General features: G+C 43.3%; 1 protein-coding gene and 1 long non-coding RNA gene across 6 annotated transcripts in view; one reads left to right on the plus strand and one right to left on the minus strand.

Annotated features, from left to right (window-relative positions):
* Positions 1 to 14413, minus strand: part of NPAS2 (neuronal PAS domain protein 2) — a 100279-nt gene that overhangs the window by 26012 nt on the left and 59854 nt on the right. For all 5 annotated transcript variants that reach the window (XM_068680466.1, XM_068680475.1, XM_068680463.1 and 2 more), the window contains 3 exons: positions 13491 to 13580; positions 7286 to 7406; positions 6186 to 6299 (listed from right to left, as the gene is read on the minus strand). In XM_068680466.1, coding sequence (XP_068536567.1) covers positions 6186 to 6299; positions 7286 to 7406; positions 13491 to 13580 — 325 coding nt within the window. The remainder of the gene's footprint in view (positions 1 to 6185; positions 6300 to 7285; positions 7407 to 13490; positions 13581 to 14413) is intronic.
* On the plus strand, positions 7414 to 8735 carry LOC137855869 (uncharacterized). Its single transcript, XR_011096020.1, has 2 exons — positions 7414 to 7752; positions 7926 to 8735. It is a non-coding gene; the product is annotated as an uncharacterized lncRNA (long non-coding RNA).

The following is a 14413-nucleotide window of genomic DNA, read 5'->3' on the forward strand; positions in this document are numbered from 1 at the left end:
AATTGTCATATAGTATAGATGTGTAAGGTATTTGGGATTTCATCTCTGATAGTGCAGTGAGAGAAGAAGCCTGCAGAGACAAGATATAGCTGGCCTGGCTGAAAATCATCCAGTCTTCTAACCGATACTGTGCCATCTCCATATCTGATTGCCTTTGACAAAGTCCAAAGGATTAAAAGCATCCATAATGCAGGCAGGAAACCACTACCCTGAAATACATATCTCGATCTGAAAATAACAACTACAATAACAGAAAGAAACAAAAGCATGTGATTTGTTTCTGAATTACTTTTGCTGCCTGACTTATTTTGTTTGTATCTGTTCTTTCCACAGGTCTATCTTCACAGCCTGTTTTGCTCTTTTCTTGCAGTTGGTCAACAAATTCAGAATTTTTTGTTGATATCTTTAAAGTGCAGTTAAAAAAAGAGATCAGCACATGAATTAAATATATGTATCCTGGCATAATCCTTTAAATGTGCCTTCTGAAAAATCATGCTATATGATTCTTGAAGTCCCTTTGAAAGAAAAAATACGCACAACATCTTTAAGTTAAAAGATCCGCAGTGAATTTTCTGAGAGCACAACAGAAAAACAGTCAAATGCAAAATATAGGATGAAGTCTAAGGCTATGATGATATTTACCTTTGTAAGTCAAATATAGGTCTTGGAGTGCTTTTGTCAGAAGGTGTCTGATGAAAATGTTGAGCTGGCTACAACCAGTGGGGTCAGGTGAAGGAGGCCATGTGTGTTTCACAATTAAATGATCTAGATAACACATCCTGAGTAGGGAACTATAAGGTTGTCTGAGAAAGCTAAATACAGAGTCAAAGGTGAAACGGTTGTCTCATATATCAGTCAGCTGATCATGCTCCTCAGCATGAGTTTTAATAGTGTTCATGGTTACTTATCAGATCTGCTGCTCCTAGAGTTACAACATGATTCTTTTGCAGAGGAGGTATTAAATTACCTGCAAAAATGTAACAAGATAGAAGAAACTGATTTGCCTATACAGAGGGGTTTAAAAATAAAAGGACCAGGTATATTAAGGACAAGACGTTAAAAATAAGTAATATATAGAGAACCAAGCTCTTAGACACCTTATACAAAAGGATTTTTGTCCTTAGGGATACAAATCGTACCACATGAAATGAATGAAAATGTGTTTAAAAACAAACAAATAAAAAAATACAACAAAAAACAGACGACAGTATTCAGTTAATAATAGTACAGTAGTCAGTTGCTTGGTCATCTTATTTTAACTTAGGAAGTTTAAAACATAGTCCTCCTGTAAAAGCAAACCTATCCTTTATGTGATTTGAGAGAAGAAATCCCTCCTTCTTCTTTTGACAGTAAATGTTAATGTTTAAAGAACTAGCTTTAGTGACTGACAAACAAACTGAATGGCCATTTCAAAACAGACCAGAATAAAACCAAGACTGTTTCATATAAATAAACTCAGACCACAGAAAAACAGAAGATTCAGTGATTAATATATGTAATGGAAAGCTCTAAAGTGCTAATGGCAAGCAAGACTGCACTCAATAGCTGTGGATGAGTAACACGGATTGTGTCCGTACATCACTTGCTAATTTGGAAGTGCTCTCTCCTCTTTCCTCCTCCTGCCGTCCTACATGGATATGAACCCCACGTAGACACTAAGGACAGGAGTGGTGCCTTTTGGCTTGGTGCTGTGGTGGCCCATAGAGAGCCTGGCATAAGTGGTGTAGGTTGCTAGCAGCAGATTCTGCTATATTGTTAATAGTAAATAATAATACATGGCTGTCAGTTCTGATCAAAACACTCATTTCAGATTGAGATATTCTTGTTATCAGATGTTTCTGCATATGCTTGCAGAGATTCAAGATCAATGGATCTTCTGCATAAATCTGTTTATTTCCTTTAAAAGAGAATTCAGACTAAGTTAATTGTTCTGGGAGTGAATATTTTTTTTCTCCTCAGTGTAATAATTTCCTTGATGGTTATTCTTATCTTAAGAGACACATCAGCTAACAGTAGATTTATCTGCTATTATTAGCATCCAGTAACTAGATACTTCCCAAGTTTCCACATAATTGGGAACAAAGACACACAGTTTTAAATTCCACTATAATATTTAATTATATTTATATTACTTGATCGTGAACTCTTTTCACATAACAGTTATCTCCTCCCTTAAGAGGAAAACCTCAGGCATTTTGGATAAAAGGACAAATCTGCCCCTTTAAAGACGCTGCTGTTCCTTTTCTCTTTTGGTGAACACTTTGAAAGGCAGGACTTAGTCCCTTTCAGGAGTGTTTAAACAAGTATATCACCTCAGGAGTAAGATACCAAAGCCTATATTTGGTTATATAATGCGAGAGATCTGTTTACAAGTGTGCAAACAATTTTTACAGGAAGGATAAATCCAGCCCATCTTATCTTTTCTTATCAGAGTGAGCTATTAAGCAGCTTTGTAAAATAATTTATTCTCACTTAATTTGGCATTTCATCCTGGGAGATAAACATTTCCTTCAAGTATTTGGAGGATTACATTTACTGTGTTCCTCCTCCCTCAGCTGAAACTGGCTGGGAACCACGATGTTATTCACTGGTGATGCTGATGCGAGTCTGCCCCACATCCCACACCACTGGTCAACAGGTGCAGTGGTGGCACTTGGTTCCCTCAGGTATTTGAACGTATTCAGCTCCCTTGTTAAATTCGGGACTACAGAAAAGGCTTCAATTAATTGAATGGAGATGGTACTGGAATGGACATGGTGCTGAGCAACCAGCTGAAGGTGGCCCTGTTTGAGCAAGGGGTTGGAAAGATGACCTCCAGAGGGTCCCCTCCAACATCAACGATTCTGTAATTCTGTTATTAAGGCACTTAGATCCTGAAATATATAAAAATATCGAAAGGTGTTCTTATTTGAAACAAACAAATAATAATAATAATAAAACGATCTTTTGCTTGGTGAGCAACTAGGCATTTCTCATGCCTAGTTGCTCCTCCTTCTGAGTGGCCTGGAGACCATCTCCCTTCCTCTCCCGGGACTACCGAGTCTTCTTGTCAGGTTACAGTCCTGCTTTTCTCATTGAAGCTTAATTAATGATGATTATATAATCCTCCCAAATGGAAAATCAAATCTCTTGTATTTGATTTAGCACAGCCAGTGACTCATGCAGTCGCTCCGCACAGCTTGCACTGCTGCTTCGCTGGTCGGCCCCTCTTGCCTGGGCACAGATAATTCGAGGGCGGTTCACTCGTGTGCAGGCAGCTCGTGCCACATCCCTGGTGGAGATACAGCTGCAGAAATTACTTGCAGCAGGAGTCACAGAGCACTGCACCATCCTCAGGACCAGCCCTGGCACGGATGCTGCTGCTAACCCAGGCTCGGGGCCGGTGCAGCTCCTCTCGCCTCCAGCTATAGCTGAGCCCAGGAGCTCTAGGGACAGTGATCTTCTGAAAGACTGAACACATGCCGTGAGCAATGCGAGCTTTTCTGGCAATTTCTGGGGGTTGCACATGCATCTCCCTGCCCTGGACCATCTCCCTTCTGAGATGGGGGAAGGCTGCCAGCGACTGCTCCACTGGGGGAGCAGCACAGGCTCAGTGTAGGCCACGTGAGATCCCTGACAGCAATCCTCGTGACAAGTCACCATCGTAGATATCAGGTATTTGTCCTGCTTTAGTTAAATAAATAAATAAATAAATTCTCATTGGCTTCTCAGTGTTACAGCAAAATGGCCTTTAAAGCTGAAGGGGGAATTAGCCCCACAGCTCCCGCTGAAGTTAGGGAGAGCAGCTAAGCCCCTAAGACTTTCTAAGTCTCAGTCCTTCAAATTAATCCATTCAAACCCATCCCTATATGATGCTCTCAGCCATAAGTCACAATGCGATTAACAGAGGAGGTAGGAGGGAGGGGACAAGGACACCGGGACCCCAGCACACATCACTCTCTTCCCCTAAGCACTGCTTCTGTACCAGCAGTGAACAAGAATAAAACGAGCTGGAGAAAGAGAGAACTCAGGGGAGGTTGTGTAAAAGGTTACGTGGAAGGAGAACGAAGCTAGTGACATTTCTGTTAAAAGAGGCCGAAAACAGACCTACCAGGACTTCAAAATGTTTGATGAAGGTTGAGAAGGAAAGGTTTGGGCTGCCGTTAGGACTGTCACTGCCACGACACTTGGTTAATGGGAATGGGATAGGTCAGTGTTCGGGGGGGCACAGCCTAATGTGGGGGACCCTGCACTGGCATAGCAGGGACACACAGGGATAGCAATCTCAGGAAATGCTCAGCAAATCATGGAAAACAAAGGTAGAATTTGGCATCGGGTGGCTAAAAGGGAACGGCAGAGATTTGTATTTGGAGAGGAACATCCTGTATTCGTCTCCCATGCGTAAAAACATGCTCACACTTCCACTGCTGTGAAAAGCTACAGGGAAAAGCATTCCTGAATACATCCATAATGAACATCTCCTGCTAATTAAGCTTAATTTGCAATTTCTGTCTTTCTCCCTCCACAGTGTGATCTGCTAACTCTTTTCTTCTCTTGGGCTTAGCCTCTTTCCTCCACAAACACCTCTGAAAAGCAGAAGCAGGGGCCAACCTGTAGGAAGAGCACTGCCCTGAGTGATGCATCTCTTCCCTGCCACCCTTCCCACTGCTGCCTTTCTCACCCGCCTGGCTCAGGAGCTCTGGCCTCACATCCAGCAGGGGGCTGGCTGGGGAACTGGCATTTATGTCACATAAATGTAAAAAGAGAGCAATGGATGCACAAAGGTACTGACCGAAGGGTCTGGCTGCAGCAAGCCGGGAAGAAATTGAAAGAGATCAGATAAAATGGAAGATTTAGAGGAAAGTGGCACACGGAAGAAAAAGCAAAAAAATGAAGCAGAAAGCACGCGTCTTATTTGAAAGCTATAAGCTGGGGTCCTTGGAAAATGATTTGGTGTCTTCTAAAATCAATGTTCCCACTTAGTTTGTATGCATTAAACTAGGGGAGATATCGGGAGCAACAGAGCGAAAATGTAAGTTTTATCATTCTTCTGAGAAATAGCCACTGATTCAAATGCTGGGATGTGAAATCCTAACGGGGAAGAGGGCAATTTTAAGGTCACGCAAAAATAAAAGGCTGAAAATCCTTGAAGAAAATGGATCAGAAATTCCCCTGGTAGAAATGTATCCTTATGAGTCAGCACCTGAAATCCGGTTTCTGCTCTAGAAAACAGAACAGCTTGGTGTGTGCGTCTGCCACACGGCCGCATTTCACTTCATTCAAACTAGAAAGCATACAGGCGGTTGCATTTTTATACAAATAAAGCCTCAAACCGTATGGCACCAAGCGAGAAATACATGCCTCCATACTGCACGTAGGTTTCTATTCTAGTCGCGTGGATCAAGACCAGAAAGTTAAATGGGGACAGGGACATTTCTTCACAGTGTGGTGTGCGGTTTCTGGAAAGCACGGTGGGGAATTTTTGCTGAGGATGACCTATTTGGAGCGATACCAGCAACTTTTGAAATGCCACTCCGGAGTTCAATCAGGCAAGTAACTAAAGCAAACTTGGGCAGGCAGGAGAAGGGAAAGCAATAAAAGAATATTTCATCTCTGACACTAATAGCCATGGAGCAATCTGTTTGTTAGGGAACACACGAGGTAAAAATCTGCTTCTCGTCCCTTGAAAGATGCTTTCCTAAGAACGACTGTGCTGCATTAAGGGCTGTGCTGAGTGTATTTCTTTCCTTTTGTTGTGGGTATTGGGCACTGTGGTGCTGGAGAGGAATGTGAAATGGCTGCGTGGGGCTGTGGTGGCCCGGTAGATTATCGGCGCTGGCACAGGCTGGAAGTCATAAACCACTAGATAGGGTGGCACTATTCTTATTTAGCTAACAGGTACCATCTTAACACATGGTGTTAGTAAGCACAGTCCAAGCCTCCTGGTGGTGTTTGCGAACTTACCCAGCATCCGGGGTATCTGCTGACAAGCGAAGGGCATGGACAATAGGAGCTAACACAATTTCAGCCTTCACCGCTACTCGTCCAGCTTTTGCAAATCAGCTGTTAGATCCATGGGAAGTGAAACTTACCCCGTAACATTAGAAATAGCCCTTCAGGTTACAAGCCTGTCTCGTTCAGTGGAACAACACTTACAGTTTATTTTACATAGCTAAAATAACATTTATACAACGATTAAAGCTTACCATTGCTGTAAGACCGAAAGTTTCCTACAAATTTTATGTATTCATATGTTGGAAATTCCTTTGGGTTCAAACTTCCTCTCAGAAGATGACAATAAAACTCCAGTTCATTGTCAGCTGGATTGTTAAAAGAAGAAGAAGAAGAAATATACTATTTAAGCTAAACACAACAAACAGTGCCTTCCAACCCCAGGCATGCAACTGGAAGCAGAGTCAGAGCCCTGTGCACCAAGGTACATTAAATGGCAGGGTCAGCACCTCTGCAAGAGTGCCTGGCATGGATCTGGGTTGTGCAGGGCTATGCACAGGTCTGCACACAGCTAATTTACATGGGCTTGTTCTCTTACATCGTCTTCATCATAGGAGTTACACTGACATAACATTGGTGTATTGAAGCAGAGAACTGGATCCTTCAGTTACTGCCTTTTTTTTTTTTTTCTGTTTAGGCTTTTCATGACTCACAGCTGTTCTACAACTCATGTTGGAAAACTATGCCTAATTACCTCAAAATATCTATTAAATTAACTTTGGCATATTAGCTATCAGCTGCAGGTTTTATATATACAGTAGATTAAGCAGCTGTACATCTTATATTTGTGTGTTCTCTGGTTTCCTACATCTTACCTCCCAGAGTGAATAAGGACGAGGCAAATAAAAGGATTTGTAAGAAAAATAAAATTCAATATGAAAAAGAATTACAACAATTTTACAGCTACTTTTCAACTATAGTGCAAAACAAAGGTATGCAACATTAGCATATCTCTGAACAGCATCTTACTTTAATGGGCTGAAATATCAATTAAGATGTGATTTGTCTCAGGCAAATTCCCAGTTACCATTGGATAACCTATTTTCCTTTGCTGTCTCAAAAGATACAATATTTAATAATTAACGGAACTGCAAGTAGACTTAGCCTAGTAAAATAAATGCAACGAGTTTCATTTAAAAATAGTACCAAAGGGTCATTTCAGGTGGCAAGATCTTTTTGAAATGCTACAAACGTAAGTTTTGTACTGAATGTCACATAAAAAAAAACTCCTATGAGGAATGTTGTATCCTGCCCATGCTTTTTGATTTACTGGGAAAGATAAAATAAAACTTACTTTTTAGGTAATCCGATGAGGCAGAATCTGTCATAAGCATACAGGAAGATAACATCTTATAAATTTCTGAATGTTCTTGTTCCGGGAGGAAGTTTAACAAATTTTGATCCAAGACATCACACTGCAAAGAAAAAAAGACCTTGAGGAAAAAACAGAAATGTCACAACAGAGAGCGCAGCGAAATTCACATCGCGTATCAACTCCTTCCTCCCTTGGCTGACACTGGTTTTGTGGGAGATTACGTGTGGCCCCAGCAGCATGAAGCAGAGCAGATACACAGCCTGTGTTGGCCAACAAGGGTTGATGAAATTAGGTCCACTGATTAGGGCCACCTGACAAAGTCTAGAACAAGGGAACTGCTGTGTCTAGGGAACCACTGTAGGGAACCAATTTTCCTTGGTCTGGTTCCCTACTTAATTCTTAGCATGGCACTCCTGTAAGGTTTCTCAGACCATCAGGTGCATGAGGTATGTCCGTACAATTCAATGTCAGGTCTTGGAGTGAGCTGGGAAATGGGTGCCTGGCTCTCCACCCTGCCTGCCAGCATGATGTCCTTGGAGATGCAGGATGCCCTTGGGTGCAGGATGCTTTGGTTGCAGCCTGGGGCAGCAGCCCTTTCACTCCCTTTTCTGCATCCTAGGTGGCAGGGCAGCCAGTTGGGAGCAGGGAGAAGGTGATGTCCTGCACCAGACATTGCTTTGCAGCAGTGCAATTCGCCTGGTATGGGGAGTTCATGGTGCCATCAGCACGAGGCCTCTGGCCAGCTGTGGGCTGAATGCCCAGGTGCCTCCTGCCTCACAGCCACCCGGTAGGAACCTGAAATGCTTCCAACATCTAGGAGGGAGCTATGCTGCTGGTACTGAGATTTGGGAACGGAAAGAGGAGAACAATCTGTGCAAAAGGCCATGACCAGCCCATGATGGAGAAGACGAATCTGTCACCAGGTTACCAAGAAAAAAGTCTCCCTGTATTCAGCACAGTGACAAACCTAATGCTAGAAAAGCATATCTGAAAGGAAGTTTTGAGATAAAGTAACCCTCTAATGGCATTAACTCGCATTCATCTCACTGGAGACTACCTCGGGCTGAGCTGGCATACTGACACAGCTTCGTGTGTCATCAGAGCAGCTGCTTTCAGACTGTATGTTCATGCTGAAAATGTGTTAGCTCTGTATGAGACTGGCAAGTTATTAATCATCATCATTTATTTATGTATTTACTTAAGATTACACTTCGGTTTCCCTCTGCTTTCCACTCAAGCCTGCTGTTCTGTGTGGATTTCCTATTTAGATTGGGGAGATGTGGTGAGTATACTTGGAAAATCAGAGTGTGACAGTTTGTACCCTGACCTTGATGCAATAATATATTAATTTATTCAACTGTAAGGATTTATTACATATGCTCATTACTTGAATATCCCCTTTGTGAAGAATGCTTGAAAATAATTTTAATTTCTTTTGTACATATCTTAATTTGCATCCAATTGATACTTTGTGTGTGACTCAGTTTTACGTGTATGTATCAACATTATATTCATACAAAATATTTTACATTGTCCATGTAATTGTGGACATATGAAGAAAGAGCACCTGAAGGGAAACTGCTGTGCTGAGTGCAGTTCAAGGCTTATGGCACAGTATCAGAAAAGTAATTTTTCCTTCCCAATCCTTTTCTACCTGTAAATGTGAGATAATGATGCTTATCCACCAGCTTCACACAAGTGTCATGAGGGTTAATTAATCTCCCATCCACTCAGCAGTAGCTGCAGGAGGACTGGAAGGACCTGCTTGCAGCTGTATGCAGGGCCTCCTCTGCACCCTGTGTGAGCTGTGACCGCTCCTCACGTTCACTATCACTTTGGCAGTCACCTGAGGTTGTACTTTCAGAGGCGCCCAGTGCTAGGACAGGGGTCACTGGGCACAAACAGGCCCCCAGGAGGCTCCCCCTGAGCCCCAGGAGCTCTGTGCTGTGCGGGTGAGGAGCCCTGGCACAGGCTGCCCAGAGAGGCTGTGGGGTCTCCTCCTTGGAGGCCTTCCAAAAGCCGCCTGGAGATGGGCCTGGGCAGCCTGCGCTGGGTGGCCCTGCTGGGGCAGGGCTGGGGCCTGGTGGCCTCCAGAGGGCCCTGACAGCTTCAGCCCCTCTGTGGTGCTGTGATTCTGCGCTGCCTTTTGTCTCCATATTGTGACCAAGTTTTGCAGTGTCTCTTCTGTTTAAGATCATATCCGTAGGGGCCTGCGACTCTGTGTGCAGTAGGAGTTGCAGGAGGCTTTCATTCCGCCCACCCATCAGAGCAATCTGCTGCCAGGAGCACCATCTATTCATCGATTTCACTAATTTGCAAGTCCTGGCATTTATACTATTTGCCTCCATCATGTACTATGTCCAAAATTTATTTATTTTTTTGGCATCTTTTCTGTTGGAAAATGCCAACTTTTTTATCTTATTATTATTCTTATTATTATTTGTGGGTAGGAAAGTGGGATCTACTTCATGTCTTTCACAACTCTATCCCTGCAGAGGTTAGGCACTCCTGTAGAGCCGTGCACAAAACAATTTCTGGGGCTCATACAGCTCAGGAATACAACGATATTCTTGGATCAATATACCAATCAATAATACATTGACACACCAAACATAAAGAAGGAAGTAAATATTCTACAGTCTCACTGGGGCTGTAGGAAATATCAGGCAAGCTGATCAGAGTTAATTCTGCACCAAACCCAAAGTGCAGCCATCTGGTGTCATGGCAAACAGGTGACAGGAGAGGTGGACAACATTGGATCACCATGGACAGAAATGCATCAGTTGGAAGGGTAAAACTTGTAACTTTATCTAATTCCTCTGCTATGGGCAGCTCTTGCCCCGCCGGCAGACATAGGCACAAAGCGTTGCCGAATGAGACAGGCAAAGCAGGTAAATGATAAATTACAGTGACTGTGGGTAACGTGGTTACACGAACTACATTAATGCATATTTATGCTGCTAAGCTTTGAATCCTCACTGTACCTTCAAATCTGTGGATCCTGCTAACAGAAACTTCCGAGAATTTATTCCTGATAGCTATGGCAGAAAAGAAACACCACCTTTGTGTAAATGGATGCTGGTCAGCTCCAAAAAGAATACACAATAAATCTGCCCCAAGCTCTGTAATCATTTGATGCACAGCTTAAATGTCTGCGTACTTTGAACAAAATAGCCATACTCCAAAATGGGGCTCTTTCATCAGATATCCACTGTTTTTTTTTTGGAGGTGGGCAGGGAGGAAATATGATGAATAATTTTGGTGCAGGAAAAAAACACACAGGGTAACTGTGTAACAGGGTCACAACAGGACAGGGAAGACTGCAAACGAGACAGGATTCTTTCCCAGCAACCAAAAAATCAAGATAGTTCTTCTCTTGTGTGCTGGGATTTAACCACCTGTATTGCTATATCAATCTGTATATCTTGCAATGATGCCCATTGCTACCCTATGTAACAGCAGCACAGTGTACAAAACTCTTGTACACTATAAGATACTTATGACAATTAACTAAAGCACCCACCATAGCAGAGCAGCTGCCTAAAATTCACCTGGGAGCCAACGGGGAGAAAGAGCCCTCGGTAGGAGCTCAGCCCTGCCAGGATTCCTGCCTTGGCACTATCACCTTCTTGATTAACATCAGGGGTCCCTCAGCTATGGGACTAAAGCTGGGTGAGATGGACACCACTGTCCTGGTCCATGAGCAGATGCAACACCTTCTGGCTGAGTCCATGGACCCGCAATGCCCATGGGAAAGCTGTCTCCTCCTGTATGTTGGAAGTTGCCACTCTGACACCTGTGTGTAATTGTTTCACTGAGCCAGGCAGGCAAGAGGGAAGAGGGAGGACCTCCCTCCAGAAATCTGCCTGTTTTTGGGGGTGTAACATGTCATCTGACTGCTAAATGCTATGAGTTGTGACTGGATTTACAGGAGTTCATTTACTTTAGCTAAAGTCAGTCTTACCACATGAGATAAACCTCTCTTTACATCAACCGACCCTAGGAGTAGCCTCCAAATCTTGTAATAACAGACTATTTAGAATTACCACAGAGGCAGCTGGTATTTGAAAATGCTCCATGAAACTTAGGGAAGCTGTATTAAAGAGAATTGGATATATTTGTTCTCAGCACCAGAGTCTTTCATGATTTTAATGAAAGATAATACATCAGATTTCTTGATAGGGGCCCTCAGAGAGCCCTGCTCCATGCTCTGCCCAGTTATACTTTCCTTTCAGGGCTCAAAGCAGCAGATTTGCAGAGTATCTTTTTTTTTTCTTTCTTTCTTTTTTTTTTTTTTTTTTTTTCCCCTGCAGCCACAGAGGAGAAAGAATTGGTATTTTGTCTCTCAAGCAGTGACTGAATTTAGCTTCCAAATAGATCCTGGAGGTACACAAAATAAGTGATAAAAATTTTCCAGATAGCACTTTGATCAGTTTTAAAACTTAAGAACACATAGAAAGGACAGCACAGGATTAAAATGCCTGGTGAGCACCTCACTGCACGCTCAGTTGGGCCTCTGCCCATGGGCATAGCAATTTGCACACCTTGGGCAGGCAGAAGCCATCGTTGCTTGCTCAGTTGCTGTCTCTGGGATGCACAATGTGCTCCACAAGTTGGTGGGGCAGTGCTTGGCCATTATTTCTTCATCAGCTCTGAGCAGGTCTGTGGGGACTCCTGCCTCTGCCTCCAGGCTGGTCCCTGTGTTCTTCTTCAGCATGACTAGATAATCCTGCTCATCCTTGTCATCATTTTGGGCTGGATACTGGGCAAGATTACCACACGAGGCATGGCTCTGGGAGGGAAAACCAGTCTAGTTTTTGATAGTTCAACTCAGGAATTATGGACCTGAATCCATCCGTGTTTAGCCAGGTGATGGAAGCAGTTACAGAGGTAACCTTGCAGTTTTAGGGACAGGGCCTGAAATAAGTGACCCTCCTGAAGAGCAGTCATTTCCTACCATGTCCACTAAGATCAATATTTGGAAGGAAGCATAAAACACCCAAACCATGAAAAAAACACAAGCCAAACCAAAGAAATTCCATGGAAATCAGAAAGCACATGAAAACACAGCAGTTTGCATGCAGGACAGGGCTCTCTCTGCCTTTGAAGTGAAGACAAATGTCAGAAAATAGTCAACCACTGGGCTTCTCAACTGTTGAGGATTAAAGAAAACTGAAATAGATAGATTCAGTTCAATCTGTTGTTGCATAGCAATATTCTTGCATTTACCGGGAGCTGCCGCCTTTCATCAAGTTCCTTTCGCCTCAGAAGAAAATAATTTTTGTTCGTATTACAGCAAGGTAGCGTGTGTGAAATACATTTGGCTGGGCGGAAAACATAGCACGTATTTGGTGAAAAAGTAAACGAGAGAAAAATAATTGTAATTTTCCTAAGAACATGGGATGGGGGTGGTGCAATAATGATTTGGCAGCTATTTTTTTCTCCTGGGCATGCATTTATTTGAGACCAAGCTACTAAAAAATGAGCGTTTGCATTAATCCTTAATTACTGTGCCATTTCTCCTAGAGCAGCCTTAGCAACAGGAGCAGGGTCCAGAGCAGTCCCTCTGCGCTGCTCCTGCAGCCCAGCCCAGCAGACACAGGAGCGTATCCAAGAGCAAGACCCACAGATAAAGCAGCTGTGTGTGCCTGACCCCAGCACAAAGCATCACCTGGGAGCGGGGTGTGCTCACCTGGGGAAACCCAAGGTAGTTGGGGGAGCAGCCTCAATGAGCAGCAGCCACCAGCTAACTCCCACCCCTCTGAATTCAGCGGGGTTTTGTCCTCTGCCTCCCTGGAGCAGAATAAAGCCCTTACCATGCTCCTCGCCAGGCTGCCAGAGGCACTGGTGCCGTTCTCACTAGCTTAGAAATCAGAGATGGAAAAAGATCAGCCAGGTCACCCCGTCCCTCCCCTGGCCAGAGTATTCCCGCAGAGCTTTTTCCATTCAGACCCAAGTGCCTCATAGCAACAAAAACCTGAAGTGCATGAATCATACTGAAAGGGAGCAGAGCTGATCAACAGCGGCGACCGGCATAACGCAGGGACAAAAAACCCCTCTCTTGATTTGCAGGAAAACATCCTTCCCATCCCAGCCCCCACTTTTTTTTTCGTGTCCGTTTCTAAAAACTGCAGGGCCCGATCCCATGGTTTTTAGTAGGAAAGCTTATGCTGTAGTTACTCACCGGCAAGTGCCCTAGAAGAGGAGTAATGCTGTCAGACACGTAGATGATGCTCCCACCTGTGGTTACTGCGATGATGAAGCCATCTAATGCCTAAGGAAAACGTACAAGCGGAGAGTGCTTTAGGAGGAAAGAGGGGTGTAAACAGCGTGTCTCGCCGCATGTTGATCAAACCTGTGTTACTTCAGCGCCGTGTGGTTATTGAGTCGTAGGAGTGTTATCTCAAGTTGCAGAACAGTAATTCTCTGATTTTACAGTCTGATTTAACTTTTACAACGTTCTTTGTAGTCTAGTAAAACCTACTATTGAAGCAACAAAGGGCTCACAGGAACATTTCATGTCTCAGTTTTTAAATTAATCACACATTTTAATAATGCAAAATGACTAAGACTGGATCCCTTGGAAGTTATTAAAATGAACATTTGAGCTCTGTGTAAATATCAAAGGACGATGAAAGGATGCAGCCCTATCTCAAAATGGTAGTTCTCTGCAAAACCCATAAATCTCAGTTTGTATTAATGTAACGTTGTGTATGGCCGGGCTTTCATGTAAGTAAAAGCAATGCAAATGATCAAATAATCCTTAGCCTGCCTTTTAATTGAGTGATTTATTTTAAAGGTCATGGTATTGGATTACTCATTCAAAGAGAAATTCCCCCTTCTGCAGAGCTTCTTCCTTGCTTAGGTCCCACCTTGCGGTAAGCGCTCTCACGCCCAGGACTGCAGTGAGTGACAGCGCTCTGCGCGGCAGTGCTTTCACTTCAAAATTAGTTTCTTCTTTATTCTGAGCCGCAAGGATTTGAGCTAAACCTTGTTCAAAGTTAAATCTAGGTAGATTTCCAGATCTTGAGCTACATCTCACCTACTCTGAGCAGAATCACACTCTTCCCCCCCCCAAAAAAAAAAATCAAAAAAAAAAAAATCAAA

The sequence above is a fragment of the Anas acuta genome, chromosome 1 (genome assembly GCF_963932015.1).
Source record: "Anas acuta chromosome 1, bAnaAcu1.1, whole genome shotgun sequence".
Classification (NCBI taxonomy): Eukaryota; Metazoa; Chordata; class Aves; order Anseriformes; family Anatidae; genus Anas; species Anas acuta.